At 41.6% G+C, this 17,239-nt stretch overlaps 1 protein-coding gene across 1 annotated transcript in view; it reads left to right on the forward strand.

The window, feature by feature from the left end:
* Window positions 1-14,792, forward strand: part of fyna (FYN proto-oncogene, Src family tyrosine kinase a) — a 34,981-nt gene extending 20,189 nt beyond the window's left edge. The window contains exons 3-12 of the mRNA XM_061844874.1: window positions 1,254-1,350; window positions 2,427-2,525; window positions 2,667-2,770; window positions 4,059-4,208; window positions 4,294-4,458; window positions 5,456-5,635; window positions 7,215-7,291; window positions 7,600-7,753; window positions 9,221-9,352; window positions 12,230-14,792. Of these exons, the coding sequence (XP_061700858.1) occupies window positions 1,254-1,350; window positions 2,427-2,525; window positions 2,667-2,770; window positions 4,059-4,208; window positions 4,294-4,458; window positions 5,456-5,635; window positions 7,215-7,291; window positions 7,600-7,753; window positions 9,221-9,352; window positions 12,230-12,438 (1,367 nt within the window). The 3' untranslated portion in view covers window positions 12,439-14,792. The remainder of the gene's footprint in view (window positions 1-1,253; window positions 1,351-2,426; window positions 2,526-2,666; window positions 2,771-4,058; window positions 4,209-4,293; window positions 4,459-5,455; window positions 5,636-7,214; window positions 7,292-7,599; window positions 7,754-9,220; window positions 9,353-12,229) is intronic.
* Window positions 14,793-17,239: the final 2,447 nt, after the last annotated feature.

The raw sequence follows: 17,239 nt of genomic DNA on the forward strand, positions 1-17,239 counted from the left end.
GAGTCGCTACAGATACGGCAATGCGCTCCCAGCCTAGTGTACGTTACTACTAAAGCATGTATTTTAAGCAAAAAATAAATATATTTCTTAAATAATTTTATTATATATTAGTATATATATTATTATATTTATATATTATATATATTTATTATACATAAGTATTTAAACTATACATGTATTTCTACTATGCAGTTTATTATCAGGAAAATCTTAAAAAATGCTTTAAAAAGACTACTTTTTTAGGCGTGTAAGGGATTATTTCTTTTTCCATTCATTGTAATGGGAAACATTGATTCGGTTTTTCGAACAAATCACTTCTCAAACTGTTTTCTGGAACGGATTGTGGTCGAGAACCGAGGCATCACTGTAATTCAATCTAAATGGAAAAGGAAAAGCTAAAAGAAATGCTTTAAAAAGCCAATTTTTTTTATGCTTGGAACGCATTATTTGCCTTTCCATTCGTTGTAATGGGAAACATCGATTTGGTTTTCGAACAAATCACTTCTCAAACTGTTTTCTGGAACGGATTGTGGTCGAGAACCGAGGCATCAATCAATCTAAATGGATTGCCAGTCAAAATTGTCATCTTTGGCAATTATAATCTTTTCATATTTGGGGGAGTGACGAGTCACTTGTTTACGAATTTATAATCCAATTTACCGTTATTGCGATTGTGATCTAGTGAAGGTGGAGTTGAAAACTAAATTAAAATAACTGATGAAAAATGCAGCCAAATGAACAAAAAATGCCTCTGATTGTGTTATTTGGTTTGAGTGATGTAGATTGCAACCAGGTCAGTTCACACTGCGGGTAGTTTTTTTCAAGGCCTGCTGAATCAATTACACACACAAAAAAAAAAAACATACATTACATGCATAAAACGGGGATAAAAGGAAGCAATACTAGTAAAGATCAGAAGCTGCGTGTTGTTAGTGGATTAAAGCAGAAAATGAGATGAAAAGGAGGAAAAGTGTGGGAGGCAATGACAATGTGTTCAGCACATGGACCGGTCCAATAATGAAAACCACAAGAAAAAACACCCAACGTGCTAAAGGCCAGACTTATCACGAACCCCTTAGAGGTAGCAGCAGACTGATGCCAGACCACCTTCCTCTTCCTCCACCCTCAGCAATGGCCTCTAGCTCCTCCTGGAGGCCATCGGCGCCCCCCCAAAATCTTATCAACGCTGACCAGAGCCTGACAAGTCCACCTGCGTATCAGTTCCAAACCTTGTGGCGTGGTTCTGCTTGCAGGGGTGACGCTGTTCGTGGCTCTGTACGACTACGAAGCTCGGACCGACGATGACCTCAGCTTCAGGAAAGGGGAGAGGTTCCAGATCCTCAACAGCACGTAAGCTTGAAAACATCTGTGTGACAGCACTGGGAGAGGGCGGAGTCCTGATTGTGGGATCAGTCGGGAAGTCGCATGCGAAGGGGGACCACTGGCAAATGTATTTGGAGAAAAAAAAAGAAAAATTGGAGGTCAGCCAGCACTTGCTACGTAGTCACAATTTTTTAAAAACTTTGCAGAATTGCACATATTCTTGATCCCTTTACACTTGTTGGAGAGTTCTCGGAGTTGAAGGGTAACAGTTGGCATCAGCTCATTTCTAATTCTATCCGACTCTTCTGTCACATAACACACCAGACACCTTTCGCCAGCTGTTCCAACCTGCTTGGACCCGTTTCTTCACTTCCTTCCCACACTCACCATTGCTCTGGATTGTTGACCCTAAATATTTAAAGTCGTCCACCCTCGCTATCTCTTCTCCCTGGAGCTTCACTCTTCCCCCTCCGCCCCTCTATTTTACTTCGGCTAATCTTCATTCCTCTCCTTTCCAGTGCGTGCCTCCATCTTTCTAATTGTTCCTCCGCCTGCTCCCTGCTTTCCCTACATATCACAATATCATCTGCCAACATAATAGTCCAAGGGGAATCCAGTCTAACCTCATCTGTATCCATATATTCTAAATAAAGGTTGACCTTCATAGACACAAAAATCTCTTTACATCTTCAGATATGATTTTTTTTTTTTAGCAGGAACAGGAACACACGTGCAGAATTCCGCTTATATTTGTTCCCGTTCCTTTTGCGCTCGTTGCTTGGCAGTGTTCTTAATGGTTCAAGTGTAATAATGAGCATTTGCCAGTCCGCCCACTCCGGCCTTTACAGAGAGCCCGCAGGAACAGGAACGACACATTTATTTGTATTTGCAAATGAATGCCTACTACGTCAGATATGATATCTGATCGAAGACTGAAAAGCAGGATGATTGTGAGTTTCTCCAACAGGGAGCAGCCTTCTTAATCAGACCGAAACGTCAAATACGGCATAGTAAAGAATGCGGAGCATTTTGTATCGATTGTCAGTAGACCTGAGCGGCCCCATACGTACCCCTCACTTCCTGTCTGTCGTCGCTCCCGACAGAGAGGGCGACTGGTGGGAGGCCCGCTCGCTTACCACAGGTGGAACTGGTTACATTCCCAGTAATTACGTCGCTCCAGTGGACTCCATCCAAGCCGAGGAGTGAGTAGAGCTTTTTTTTTTTTTTTTTTCTCGCAGAGCCTCTCATTAATGTTTCAGACTTTATCTCAGGACGTGTGCAGTGAAAAATGAAAGATAAATGTTAAAATGGCACAACGCTTGACAGTAACTTTATTCCCGCAGCTGGTATTTTGGAAAATTGGGCCGGAAGGATGCGGAGAGACAACTGCTGTCCAACGGCAACGCCAGAGGCACGTTCCTCATCCGGGAAAGTGAGACAACCAAAGGTACGTATGGCCTCAAAAGTGACATCACGTGACACCTCAAAATGAAATTACACACATGAAATTACCGTCATTTCCGGCCTACAGGCTGCGACTTTTTTAACACTGGTTTAACCCCGTGGTTTATGCGGTGATGCGGCATTTTTTCTAAAGCCCGCAAGCGGGCACTTGAGAGGAAAAGGTAAAAATGAGACCGGTGTCTATGTGCCGAGGAGTGACTTTTACCGGCCCTGTTAGCGCTGCGCTAGTGTTAGCGCTGTGCTAGCATGTTGCTGCTGTGTTACTGGCGTGTCTCAGTGATATTTACCAGTAAGTTTTATCTTAATCGGCCATGTTAGAGCTAGCATTAGCGCTAGCTTTAGCACGGCACTAGCAGTAGCGTTAGTGCTGTGCTAACGTGATGCTGCAGTTTTACTAGTATGTCTCAGTGATATTTACCGGTAAGTTTTATTTTAACCGGCCCTATTAGCGTTAGTGCGGCGCAAGCGATAGCGCTAGCACTTGCGGCTTTTACACAGCTCCATCATATGTACGTACCAAATGGTATTTCCTTTACAAATGTACTCGGTGAGGCTTGTAACCAGGTGCGCGCTGGAGGCGGGAAATTACGGTATGTTGCATAGCAGTTTTTGGTTTTGAATATATTTTTCTTTATTTATGTAACAATTTTGAAACAAGAACATGAAATTGGGCGCAATAAACCAAATACAGTGGTCCCCCATAGAGTTGGAGTTTGCTATTTGCAAGCATTTGCAAATTATTTTTGGTAACCCATCCTCCGTTATCCACTGAAATAATTTTCTCGAAATAAACTGTCTTGAAACCCGGCAAACAAGGACCGAGCCATATCTTGAATGGCAAACTCTGCAAGATGCCCCCTAAAAAGGGGTAAACATTGATGGCTTGAGATAAAAGTCACTTGATTCGGGGGTGTTTCAATAACCAAGCATTCATTTAGTCGATTATTTTGGCTTGATTTATGAGAGCAAAGTCGAGATGGGAGCAATGTTTGGCGGTATTAATGAGTAATTTCAATTCAACTCACTTCACACTAAGCAGCAGTTTGGAAAATAGGGAACATATACTCAAAAATGAGTTTTGAATCTGACCAGAAACGGCGAATAGGTGCGTTTTCAAGCATGAATTGAGTGTACGTCTCAAAGTTTAGTTTCATTATGGTGACAGTTTAAGCTTGGAACAAATTAATAGACTTCAGGTTGTTTCCTATGGGACAACTTCGGAAGTTTTCACTGTATTTTAATTCCTACTCTATGTGTGGTCTCGGCTCCAGGGGCCTACTCCCTTTCCATCCAAGACTGGGATGACATCAAGGGAGACCACGTCAAACACTACAAGATTCGCAAACTGGACAGCGGCGGTTACTACATCACCACAAGAGCTCAATTCGAGACACTGCAGCAGCTGGTGCACCACTACTCCGGTGAGCTTTCGCCAAGAGTCCACGTTTGGACGGGCGCAAAATGGCGCAGCTTCACGGACGCGCGTCTCCGTCGTGTCTCCGGCAGCGAGGGCGGCGGGGCTGTGCTGCCGGCTGATCGTTCCCTGCCACAAGGGCATGCCCCGTCTGACCGACCTCTCCGTCAAAACCAAAGACGTGTGGGAGATCCCGCGGGAGTCGCTGCAGCTCATCAAGCGTCTCGGCAACGGACAGTTCGGCGAAGTCTGGATGGGTGAGCGAGCGTCTTTGAATAAAAGAAGTTTCATCACATCGGCGTTACTGACAAGTTCAACAACAGCCAAAACCTTTAATACAAAATTGGGAACAAAAATCATTACTATGTGGTAGCGACAAGAGACTTATTCATTTATTATTAAGTATTATAACTGACACTTATGGCAGCTACAGTAGTTGTCATTTAAAATATAATATCATCACTTTGTTTTTTTTTTTTACTCCTATTTTATAACTCTGCTCACTGTAATACAGTCAAATTCTACCTCTTTGCAAATTTAAGCTCCGATTATTATTGTTGCTTTAATTCAATTAAAATGCTATATTGTACATTAGCTTTTTCAAAGTTAAAATATTTTCATGAAATGCTATACATTTTGTTTTATTATAAATTATGAAGAAATTATATATATATATGTATATATATATATATATATATCATAACAAATTATAAATTGTATTTTTTATTTGAAAATTATTTTTAATCTTTCATGAGTTTATATTTTATTTTTTTCTAAATCTGTTTTATTGTTTTACTTTTTTCTTTATTCCACATTTTATATCAATAATTATAATTTTTTTAAATTTGAAAATGATTTTTAATCTTTTATGAGTTTATATTTTATTTTAAATGTTATTTTTTTCTAAATCTGTTTTATTATTTTTTATTTTTTTCATTATTCCACATTTTCTATAAAAAAAGTATACAATTTTATTTATTTGAAAATGATTTTTAATCTTTTATGAGTTTATATTTTATATTAAATGTAATTTTTTTCTAAATCTGTTTTATTATTCTTTTAATTTTTTCAATAATAAAAATATAGTTCAATAAATACGCTTATCAAAACTGGGCATTGGGGTCATTGTAAACGTGTATACAACATAAAGGATTCTCATTGTGGAAACACTTTGCAGTATTCCGCCGTGCACGTGCACCCGATGAAGTGACATTTGCGTGTCCAAATAATCTGAGATTTTTGTGATTTTTGCAGGCACGTGGAACGGCACCACCAAGGTGGCGGTGAAGACCCTGAAGCCGGGCACCATGTCGCCCGAGTCCTTCCTGGAGGAGGCTCAGATCATGAAGAAGCTGCGGCACGACAAGCTGGTGCAGCTCTACGCTGTGGTTTCCGAGGAGCCCATCTACATCGTCACCGAGTACATGAATAAAGGTATGGCGACGTGGCATCAATATTACATAATCGGCCCCCCTCGTGCTGTGTACATAATTCATCAGCGCGTATGAACCGCACAGTTGGGGTCCTCCAGATATAGAATGGCGCCAAGGCTAACCCTGACTACAGTGAAGCTTTCTCAGTTGCCACAGCAAAAAAAAAAGTGTCCCTAAGAAGTGAAATTTTTGTGTCGGGAATCCCAGCACTGATCATATCCCATGTCTTTTTCCAAAAAAAAAAAAAAAAAAAATTGTGGGACTCTGGGGCTCTTTTTCTTTGTTTTGGGTCAAAATAAGTCAGACTTGATTTCATGGCAGCTTTCATCCGGGTCTGTGCTGCTCGCAAGCTGATAAAAGAACAGAAAAACAACAACGAGAAAGACATTTTCATAAATGGTACTGCAAGAAATTTGTAAGGCTGCCATAATAATTGTACGTAGGAAAAGTTCAATACCGGGCAAATTCTGTGCTTTATTCGGAGCATCTTTTTGCAAGTGGAGGAAGTGGGTGTGTGCAAAGCAGAGAAGCGCTGAGTGAAATTCCCATGAAATGCTGTACAGAGACAAAACCATTTCCTCTGAACCTCCTCCATCGACAAAATAGCGATCATATGCACGTGGCTCGTCTAAATATGACCTTGAACTTATCTCCTCATCGCTTGTCTACGTCTCACACACACAACTTGCTCACTTGCAAAAAGGAGCTCTGCTCAAAATCTCTGATTTGTGTCACTTGGAAGGATTTACAATTTATGCGGTGGGTCTTCAAACCGCTAACCCCACGCACTCATTTGCAAAATGTGGAGTGTACGTTACCGTAATTCCCAGCCTACATAGGGCACCTGGTTATAAGCCTCACCCAGTACATCCATCCATCCATTTTCTTTGCAGCTTATCCTCACAAGGTTCACCCTGAGTGGTGTCAATGGACAGGAAGCAGGGTACTCCCTGAATTGATTGCCAGCCAATTGCAGGGCACAAAGAGAGAAACAGCCTCACTCACAATCACACCTAGGGGCAATTTAGAGTGTCCAATTAATGGTGCATGTTTTTTGGGATGTGGGAGGAAATCGGAGTGCCCGGAGAAAATCCACGCAGGCACTGGGAGGACATGCAGACTCCACACGAGGAGCGCTGGAATTGAACCCGGGCACTCAGAACTGTGAGGCCAACGCTTTACCATGCCGCCCACCCAGTACATTTGTAAATTTGAAATAGCCGCAAGTGCCCACATTGAAACAGAAAAAAGGCAGTACACAGAGAGTTTAACGCTAGCACGCGCTAACAGGGCCGGTTAAAAAAAAAAAAAACATACTGGTAAAAATCACTGAGACACGGCAGTAACAGGTTAGCGCAGCGCTAACAGGGCCAGACCGATAAAAGTCACTTCCTCGGCACATATATTCCACCGGTCTCACTGTTACCTTTTTCGCTCGAGTGCCCCCTTGCAGCCGTCAGAAAAAAAATGCACAAATTAGCCGCATCACTGCGTGTGGGAAAAAGTCGCGGCTTATAGGCCGGAAGTTACGGTATGTTAAAAGATTCAAGAGACACAAGTTTGTTTTCTCTGTGTTCCAGGTAGTTTGCTCGACTTCCTCAAAGACGGAGAAGGACGAGGCCTGAAACTTCCCAATCTGGTGGACATGGCGGCTCAGGTGTGACGTCGTCGATAAAACGTTCTCTGCGGTCCATCAAATTGTGACACAAAACAGGACGTACACGATGTGCTTCTGTCGCAATTTGAACGGCTGTTAGCTTAGCGGAGCAACAATGGAATGAATGAGCGTCCATAAAACTGACTTTCAGTCCGAAATTCTGGTTTGCAGCAGTTTGTAAAGCCCAATTCCAACAACAAAAATGGATGGCGTGCATGCGTGTGCGTTTGTGTGTGCATGCTTTCGGCTTTAATCCCCTTAAAGCCCATCAGTGATAAGATGAGACAAAATAGCGGTCAACTTCCCAGGTGGCAGCTGGCATGGCGTACATCGAGAGGATGAACTACATCCACAGAGACCTGCGCTCTGCCAACATCCTGGTCGGAGACAGTCTGGTGTGTAAGATTGCTGACTTTGGTCTGGCCAGGCTCATCGAAGACAACGAGTACACCGCGAGACAAGGTAGAGTATTACGCCGGTGAAAATGAATTCGGTCCTGACCGGAACGCTGTCCTCAGCCGTTTTCTCATAAGGAAGTGGTGAGGCGACGTGTTCAGGGTCAAACATCTGTCTTTGCCATTTTTTGGGGGGGTATTTTCACAAATGAGCTAGTTATTTGTCGCGGTCTGGACAACACGAGCGCACCTGGTCGCAGCACGGCAGCGCCATGAAACGGCGGAAACGCTTTTTTTTCAGTGGTCGCAGAGGACGTGCGTTTGTGCTCTAACACTGTGCTTCTCAAACATTTTTTACAGTAAGTACCACCTCCAAAAAAATATGTAGCTGTACAAATACTAGCATAATGCCCAACTTTAAAATACAATAGCCTATAAGGCCTGTTCATGAAAAAAAAAAAAAAAAGGCAGAGGATTTATACCTACAAAGTACATTTAAGCCATTGTAACATTATATCCTTCAAAAAATGGAAAAGGAAAAAAACTGTACTTAAATATTGAATTTATTAGCATTGTACATAATTTAAATGACATCTAAATAAATATTTGAGACCAAACAGTTCTAAAAGATTAAATGCAAATGTTCTGTACTGACCTGTACTTCATAATGTATTGGACTTAATCTACATTTTTATAAAAAAGAAAAAAAAAAAAGATGCATGCTTAGCAAAAATTTCATTCTAACAATAGTTGCGTATTTCATGTATAAAATAGATATTATTTTATCAGTGAAGAAGGGGCCCACTGCTCTAAACACGTCCATCCCAAAACAGCAGATGGCGCTTTAATTTTGTGATTGCACAAAAACATTTTAGCCAATCATAAGCCATAAGAAAATAATTTCCGGAAAAGGGACAGTGGCGATAATTCAGAAAAGGTCATGTAAACATTTGCGGTACTTGAGATCTGTCAGAAATGTAACTAATATGACGCTAGCATGACTCAACGACCGTTAATAAAGGGTTATAAATATGTCCACACTGAACGCAAAAGGCGACAGAAATGTTTTAGTAATGTTGCAAAGCAAACTGTTAAAATTACATCTTTTGGACAATGTATGGAATAAACCTTTCCTTAATCATGTTTATAAATTAGTCAAATAATGAATGCATAATAGCGTGTGAAAATACATTTTTCAGAAGTCACACTTAAATGGCATTGAACCTAATGAGACTTGAAAATTTTGCACACTTTTTGTAACAACGCTAGATTAACTTCGGAGTTATTCTATAACCTGAAAGATGTGAGTAAATGCATTTCATAATGTTGGAAATGTTTGAGGCATTTTTGTGAATAGCACTAGCATGACTTCGCAATTATACTTATTGACAATTTTTCCATTTATTTCATTTATTTATTTATTTATATTATTTTTTTCATATCTACATACATGACAAATGTTGGTCGCTCTTTTTGGTAAACAGCGTGACATTTGTAAAATGTAGTTTATAATGTTTTTTGTTTTTTTCCGTAGGCGCCAAGTTCCCCATTAAGTGGACCGCTCCCGAGGCGGCGCTGTACGGGAAGTTCACCATCAAGTCCGACGTGTGGTCCTTCGGCATCCTGCTGACGGAACTTGTGACCAAGGGCCGGGTGCCCTATCCAGGTGCGTGTGCTGCGCCTTATTTTTACCCCTCCAAATTCATGCATCGCGTGTGACTCTTCGTGTCCGCCGAAGCGTCAGACTCTAAAAACAGAACGCTGTGTTGCATAATGTACGGTAATGTTGTGCAAAAAAAAAGATGCTGTCAGGGACCCGAAAGAGGGCGACAAGTTCTCTTCCCGGCATGTTTTTCCTTCATCCACTACCTTCTGAAATCCGTGTAGTCGTCCTCTCGCTCTTCTAGTCCTTCTCTATAGCACCCCTGCACTAGTGTGCACCCCTCTAGTAGCTCACGTCACCCTCTAGTCCTGCACTAATCGGCCTCTTGTCTTAATCCAGTCCTCCTCTTTTCGCCCTCCACCACATCCCTCATGCTCCTCTCATCTTTCTCTAATCCCCCTATAGTCGTTCTCTCGTACAGTGAAGAAAATAAGTATTTGAACACATATTGCAAGTTCTCCCGCATAGAAATCATTGAGGGGTCTGAAATTTTCATCGTAGGTGCATGTCCACTGTGAGAGATCATCCAAAAAATAAAAATCCAGAAATCACAATGTATGATTTTTTTTTTTCAAGGATTTATTTGTGTGATACAGCAGCAGATAAATATTTGAACACCTGAGAAAACGAATGTTAATATTTAGTACAGTAGCCTTTGGTTGATCAAATGTTTCCTGTAGTCGTTCACCGGGTTTGCACACACTGCAGGAGGGATTTTGGCCCACTCCTCCACACAGATCTTCTCTAGATCAGACAGGTTTCTGGGCTGTCGCTGAGAAACACAGAGTTTCAGCTCCCTGCAAAGATTTTCGATTGGGTTTATGTCTGGGGACTGCCTAGGCCACGCCAGACCCTTGATATGCTTCCTACGGAGTCACTCCTTGGATTTCCTGGCTGTGTGCTTTGGGTCATTGTCACGTTGAAAGACCCAGCCACAACCCATCTTCAATGCTCTGAATGAGGGAAAGAGGTTGTTCCCCAAAATCTCACAATACTTGGCCACGGCCGTCCTCTCCTTAATAGAGTGCGGTCGTCCTGTCTCATGTGCAGAAAAACACCCCCAAAGCATGATGCTACCACCCCCATGCTGCACAGTAGGGATGGTGTTCTTGGAATAGAACTCATCATTCGTCTTGGACATGCACCTAGGATGAAAATTTCAGACCCCTCCATGATTTCTAAGTGGGAGAACTTGCAATATAGCAGGGTGTTCAAATACTTATTTCTTCACTGTAACTCTCGCGTCCTGCTCTTCTAGGTCTTGTGTTCCAACTTTGTCCTTCTTTGGACCAGCGCTGTTTGCTCCAGTTCCCTTCTAGTCCTTATTCACCACTCCTCTAGTATCTTGCAGTCCTTCCCCACCTAACCCTCTCCTCGATCTTCTATCATTCTCTTCTCGTCCTCATTCAGTCCCCTAGTAGTACTCCTTTACGACAGATACCCAAGATGACTGGGAGCTAAACCAAAAGCGGTTCAATCCTCTAAAAATAGACCGTGGACCACTTTCTGTGTTGCGCGCGGGTGACTTTTGGGTGAATTATTAAATATGGAACTCGATGTACTTCACTCCTCTCCCTGTCTCTGAAGAAGTCCCACTTCAGTTCTGGTAATGATATCATTCAAATGTTTTGCCCAATCCAATCCATCTTAGCCTAGCCTAGCCTGCGAATAACGAGACGCATCAGTAATCAAATATTTACCAAGGAGGTAAACATCAATCGCTAGTACCTACAAAACCTGCAATACCTTCGTATCATATACAACGAAGTCCGTGAGTACTCGTAGTGAGGAAGTCGGACAAGTTGAAAGACCGACTTAAACCCCCCTCGGGCCAGACCACCTTTGCTTAGCTGGCTAACAACGAGACGCGTTTTGCGATCAATCCGTCGCTGTTGAAGAAAGCATCGAACGTGAGTAACTGCATAATCTTATTCAACCAACACAACTTGTACAACGAGCGTCGTGAGGACGACTCAACCTGAGGATGTGTTGGGGCTCAGGCATGAAGGCACATTTGGGAGAGCGAAAGTAAGCGTCATAACAGCCGAACGCACACCCGAACAATCCTCTGTCGATTCTTGTTCAATGTTGGAACGTGCTTTCCAGTTGATGACTAACAAAACAGTACGCTCGCATTTGTTTCCGTATTCTTTCATTTGCTGTGCTCGGCTTTGTGAGACGTCCGTAGCGAAACGCACGCGGACGAAGCACGGATGGGGAAGTTCCGGACTGGCACGGAAGTAGAAAAAGTCGAACATTTTTTCAAAAATGATGCACGCATTCACATTAATCCCAAGGGGACTTTTCGGCACAGGAGAGCGCTCAGACCGTCGTCACACCGGTCCCAAGCCCGGATAAATGCAGAGGGTTGTGTCAGGAAGGGCATCTGGCGTAAAACTGTGCCAAACGTTTATGAGCGTTCGATTCAGACAATATTGCAATCATTGTATTACTTTACCGATATATCTTTTCATAATCCACACAAAAAAAAATGGGTCAGGGTTCTTCTGAGTGGAAGAAAATGATGACAAAAACTTGTTGTTTGGGTCTTGATGTACTGAGGAGTCTTATTTCATTTCCCTGCCCGGCGACACCAAGCACCCAAGCGCATTTCTTCCACCAGTCCCAAAAAATATGTATATATCATTTTGAAAAATCCTAAATCGCTATGTGTCTCATCGCCTTTAAAGGAAAGCTGCAACTGAGCAACTTTTCAAAATAACTTTCTGATATGGACGTTACACAGTGGCGCGATGAAGCGGTTTGAGCGTGTTTAATACATTTGAACCAAAGATCCTCATCGGCCGTTGCATCCTTTTGATTTTTATGAACATAACGTTTGAACACCCCTGACGTGAAGTCTCGCCCCGTTGGGTCCAGGTATGAACAATCGCGAGGTGCTGGAGCAGGTGGAACGCGGCTACCGCATGCCGTGCCCTCAGGACTGCCCCACGTCGCTGCACGAGCTCATGGTGCAGTGCTGGAAGAAAGACCCCGAGGAGAGGCCCACCTTCGAGTACTTGCAGGCCTTTTTGGAGGACTACTTCACCGCCACTGAGCCTCAGTACCAGCCGGGGGATAATCTCTGAGTGGCTTTTCCAAACTGTCCGACAGGGGGAGCCAGACACCCAGGTGACTCTATAAAGCTCATCCACTCCTCTTCCAAGCATAATCATCATCACACACATGCACACACACACACACACACAAAGGCAAGATGACTATCAGGAAGGAGATGGGCCCGCCATGGATGCAAAAAACACGACGATGAGCGGTGTAACTTGTACGTAGTGTAAATACAAAAAAAAAAAAAAAATTGCTTCTTTACTTATTATTTCTATCGGTCCCATTCAACATTCTACTTTTTGATATTTCCGGGAGCAGTTAATCCACGATGCATTGTAGAAAAGCTCGTAGGTAGACTTAAAAACATGAATTAATGGGGGTGATATCTAGTGTAACATGAACAGGCCCCCGCAGCTGCTTTTTTTTTTTTTTTTTTTTTTTTTTTTAATCAGCGAATACTCAGAGCGGTACGTAAATGTCGACACCTTGCCTCGCCCCACACTAAAAGGGGGCACCCCCCCAAAAAAAAAAAAAAGGATGCAAAATTTGCCATCACCCATCTGTCTAGAATACCTGCTTCCAATATGGCCGAACGAGCCCTGGAATTTGTGCTAAATGGCTGCGTCAAACCAAAATGGCTGACTTTCTGTTTAATTTCCGGCACGTGTCACTATTTTTTTTTAATTAACTGAGTTTTGGGGAGATTCTTGTCTGAAATGCTGATAATACAAAAATTTTCAACAGGTTGCACATGCTTGGATAAATTTATAAATTGATATTTTTTTCCACAAGTTGAACCCTGGAAACTTCTGTGAAGACTTTTTACGATTGTATAAAAAAAGTAACGTGATTGCTTGGAAATACTGCATTTCAGGTTTTGCTTTTTATGGCAACTCGTTAAAGGGTCACCACACTAATCCGACACACAAAGACAAAAAATTCTGACTCTTAGCAGTTTTGCGTTTGTCTCGTATCGCAAATTCTCAATTCGAACCAGTCGAACAAAATCTCTCCAAGTTGTCCCGCTTTGGAGGAAACGCGGAAAAAGCTCAAATTTGTGTAAAATTGTCATTTCCAACCAGAGCGCCCGACGGTCTTTTTGTTTTCGTGTATCTACATGTGATAGATGTGCTCATCACAAATTACCGGTCGCGAAAATCAAATGAAGTTTCAAAATCTCAAGGACAAGTGAGAACCCTCGGAAATGAGCAACATTTCCCCAAAATGGCCACTTTGACCCAAAATGGCGGACTTCCTGTGACTTTTCAGCCATGTCGTCTTGAGACTTTTTTTTTGTGGGTCTTTTCATGATAAAAACGGCTACTAGAGTTCATGTTGCAAAATGAAAGTTGCTTCGGGGGCTGAATATTCTATTTTTGTTTTTTTTTTCTACTTAGTTAATATTCATATTAACTCTACTACGACTTCTACTACCGCCGCTCCTCCTCCTTTTCTCAAGGGACGCCGATGTAGTACTACACCTGTTCTTGCCTTTTTCCTCTTCAGTAAGACTCTTTATTGTAAGGCAGGGTTTCTCAAACTGGATACATAAATCAACTTGATAATTTTCAACCAGTAAACAGGACTAATAGACGTGGTGTCCCAGCTTTTTGTCCCTGGCCTTGTGCATTTTCTGTCCCCTGCGCCACAGTTTGGGAAACTCTGCTGTAAGGGAATGCCTTCTACTAATTGCCTAGCGAAAACTCTTCCACCCTGCACCGAACATAAAAGTGCAAACGCAAGCACTTAAGCGGCAATGCAAGCGAAAACAAACACAAAAAAAGAGAAAAGACAAAAAAAAAAAAACCCACCCCTGCCACTTCAAGAATGCCAAAACATGCGTTCGAGACCAAACATGTTTACATCCTTTCAGAGCGTCGATGCCTGCAGCGCTTGGGAGCCTTCCCGTGCCGACCCATCTTGTGCGTGTCTTTTAAGTTGCATTTTCTGTCACTATAATTTATTGTCTCTGTCTTACTACTTGTACATTGGTTTGAAATTAAAAAAAAAAAAAAAGAAGAAAGGAAAAAAAAAAACAGAGTCTTGCCATCAACCAGCCGGTGTGTCTTCTTTTGATAGACTGCTGCATTCAAATTTTAGCGGTGTGCGGTTTTCTTCCCTTCTGGCCTGCGTGTCAGTCAGTCCGAGCCAACGTGACTGAACGGAGCGCAGCCTGTATGCAAATCACCTCCGGCGTGTCTGCCAATCACAAGAACGCAGACGGAAAACTTGTACAGTAATCGCTTGTCGTGACTCATCGTAGTGGTTAGTGAATTACTGTATCAGATGATTGTATGCCTGAAAAAAAAAAAAACAGGAGCTTTAAAATGCAAATAGAGCCTTTGAGGGAATAAAGTTTTTTGTTTTTTGGGGGGACGTGGGGGGCACAAAAAAGTCAAATTGGTTATACAAGTTAAATGTAAAAATAAAATAAAAATTCTCATAAATGTAATATATTTGTATTGCAATTTTTTGAAAAGAAGTATATATATAGGAATTTATATATATATTAAAATATATAAATATATATCAAATATATATATTTAAAAGAAAAAAGTGTGTGTGTGTGTGTGTGTGGTGTGTGTGTGTATATATATATATATATATATATATATATATATATATATATATATCACGCCCGCGACCCAACTGGGGACAAGCACGACGGAAAATAGATGAATGTTATTTGACGCAGTATTGTTAAAATGTATCTGAAATGATTAATCTCAGTTTCTGTGCCTTAAAAAAGAGAAAATATTATATATTGTCTGTGATTTTGTAAGAAAAAATAAGTAAGTAAATAAAAAAGTAAAAAAAAATACTCAATTCAACTTTGCTTCTACCATTTAAAAGTTTTCTCAAAATATACATAAATTGAATTAAATGTCATTTTAATGCCTGCACACTGGAAAAAAAATATTTTCTTTTGCACATCATTAAACTGTGGTAAACTAATGTGAATCTTTTCCTCAAAAAATACCAAATGATTCGCTTTACACATTTTAATCATCTGCCTGTAAGTGTTCCAAATAGGTCAAGTCTTGAGAATTTTCCCCATTGCATATTTCCTAATATTTGTCTCATAAAAAGAAGAAGAAAAAAAACTGAAGAAAGCAAAAATGTTGCATCGAGACAATTTTTGGCTTCCAACAAACACGCGCGCCAAAATGGTCAAATATTGTTGATGAATTATAATCACAGCTTCATCTCCAGTGTCGAAGTCTTTCTGGCCGATCTGGCTCGGCAACACGAGGAGCCGTTTGCTGGGCTGTGAGTGATTGGACGGCGGCCTGAAGAATTTGCATATAGCAGCAATGGAAGCAACAAAAGCGGCGTGCAAAAAAAAAAAAAAAACATACGCTGAGAATCCAGCGGATGATTTGAGGGAGCTTTGCCGGAGTCTGTAGGTGGTGATGTGCGGCGGTTGCGTGAAGGTGAACAAAGTTGGCCACGTTTCAGGAATGTCTTCTTCGCACAGGTATGTCGTTGAAACGAGGTTCTACGGTGATGCGTTTAGGGGATTAATTAATGCTGTCGTCTTCAGAATGGACGATGGACACCCTTGGAAGGAGGAAGCCGGGCGACTGGAGCCGCCTCTGCCGCTCAAATCTAACGAGGATGACGGCGATGACGGGGAAGACGGCGCCCGGCCTTTCTTTCCGCTTGCTCACCACGACGTCCAACATTCACACGGTAAGAAAACTGAAGCGTCACAAATCTTTTATATATTGAACCAGAACCAGACCACAAACACAAGGATCATCGCACAATATGTCTGTGTATCCATCCATTTTCTTTGCCGCTTGTCCTCACGAGGCCCGCGGGCAATGCCGGAGCCTATTCCGGCCATCAATGGGCAGGAGGCGGGGTACACCCTGAACAGGTTGCCAGCCAATCCCAGAGCACATGGAGACGGACAACAGTCGCACTCACAATCACACCGAGGGTCAATTTAGAATCTCCAATTAATATTGCATGTTTTTGGGATGCGGGAGGAAACTGGAGAAAACCCACGTGAGCACGGGGAGAACATGCAAATTCGGTGGGGCCGGGATCGAACCCGGGTCCTCAGAACTGGCCAACACTTTACCAGCTGCTCCACTGTGCCACCTATGTACACGTGTACGTATATATATATATATATATATATATATATATATATATATATATATATATATATATATATTTAACCAAAAGCCCCTGGGATTGGGTCCAGCACTCCTGTGACACTCGTGAGGATAAGCAGCTAAGACGATAGATGTATATGTGTGTGTGTGTGTGTGTGTGTGTGTGTGTGTGTGTGTGTGTATATATATATATATATATATATATATGTAACTTATGTGCTCAAGGGAACAAATAATCTTTTTTTTTAAATTCTGAAATATGTTGAGCCAATCAAAGAGGTATTATGAATCAAATCTGTATTTAAGAAAAAAAAATTTTGTGTATTTTAAAAAAATTGTCATACTATTTTCATTATTATATTATATATATAATTATTATTATTATAAACATAATTATTAATATTATTATTATTACTGCATTTTCTTAAAAGTCCAATCCAAACAAGAAACTGAAACAAGATGAACATGTTGTGGTCTATGGTAAGTAATAAACATTGTCCAATTAGTGGTGCGGCTTTATTGAACAATTTGTGCAAAATGGCAACTATAATATCCATCCATCCATTTTCTTTGCTGCTTATCCTCACAAGGGTCGCGGGGAGTGCTGGAGCCTATCCCAGCAATTTAGAGTTTCCAATTAATACTGCAAGTTTTTTTGGGGGGTGTGTGGAAGGAAACCAGAGTGCCTGGAGGAAAC

Source organism: Syngnathoides biaculeatus, chromosome 15 (assembly GCF_019802595.1).
Source record: "Syngnathoides biaculeatus isolate LvHL_M chromosome 15, ASM1980259v1, whole genome shotgun sequence".
Classification (NCBI taxonomy): Eukaryota; Metazoa; Chordata; class Actinopteri; order Syngnathiformes; family Syngnathidae; genus Syngnathoides; species Syngnathoides biaculeatus.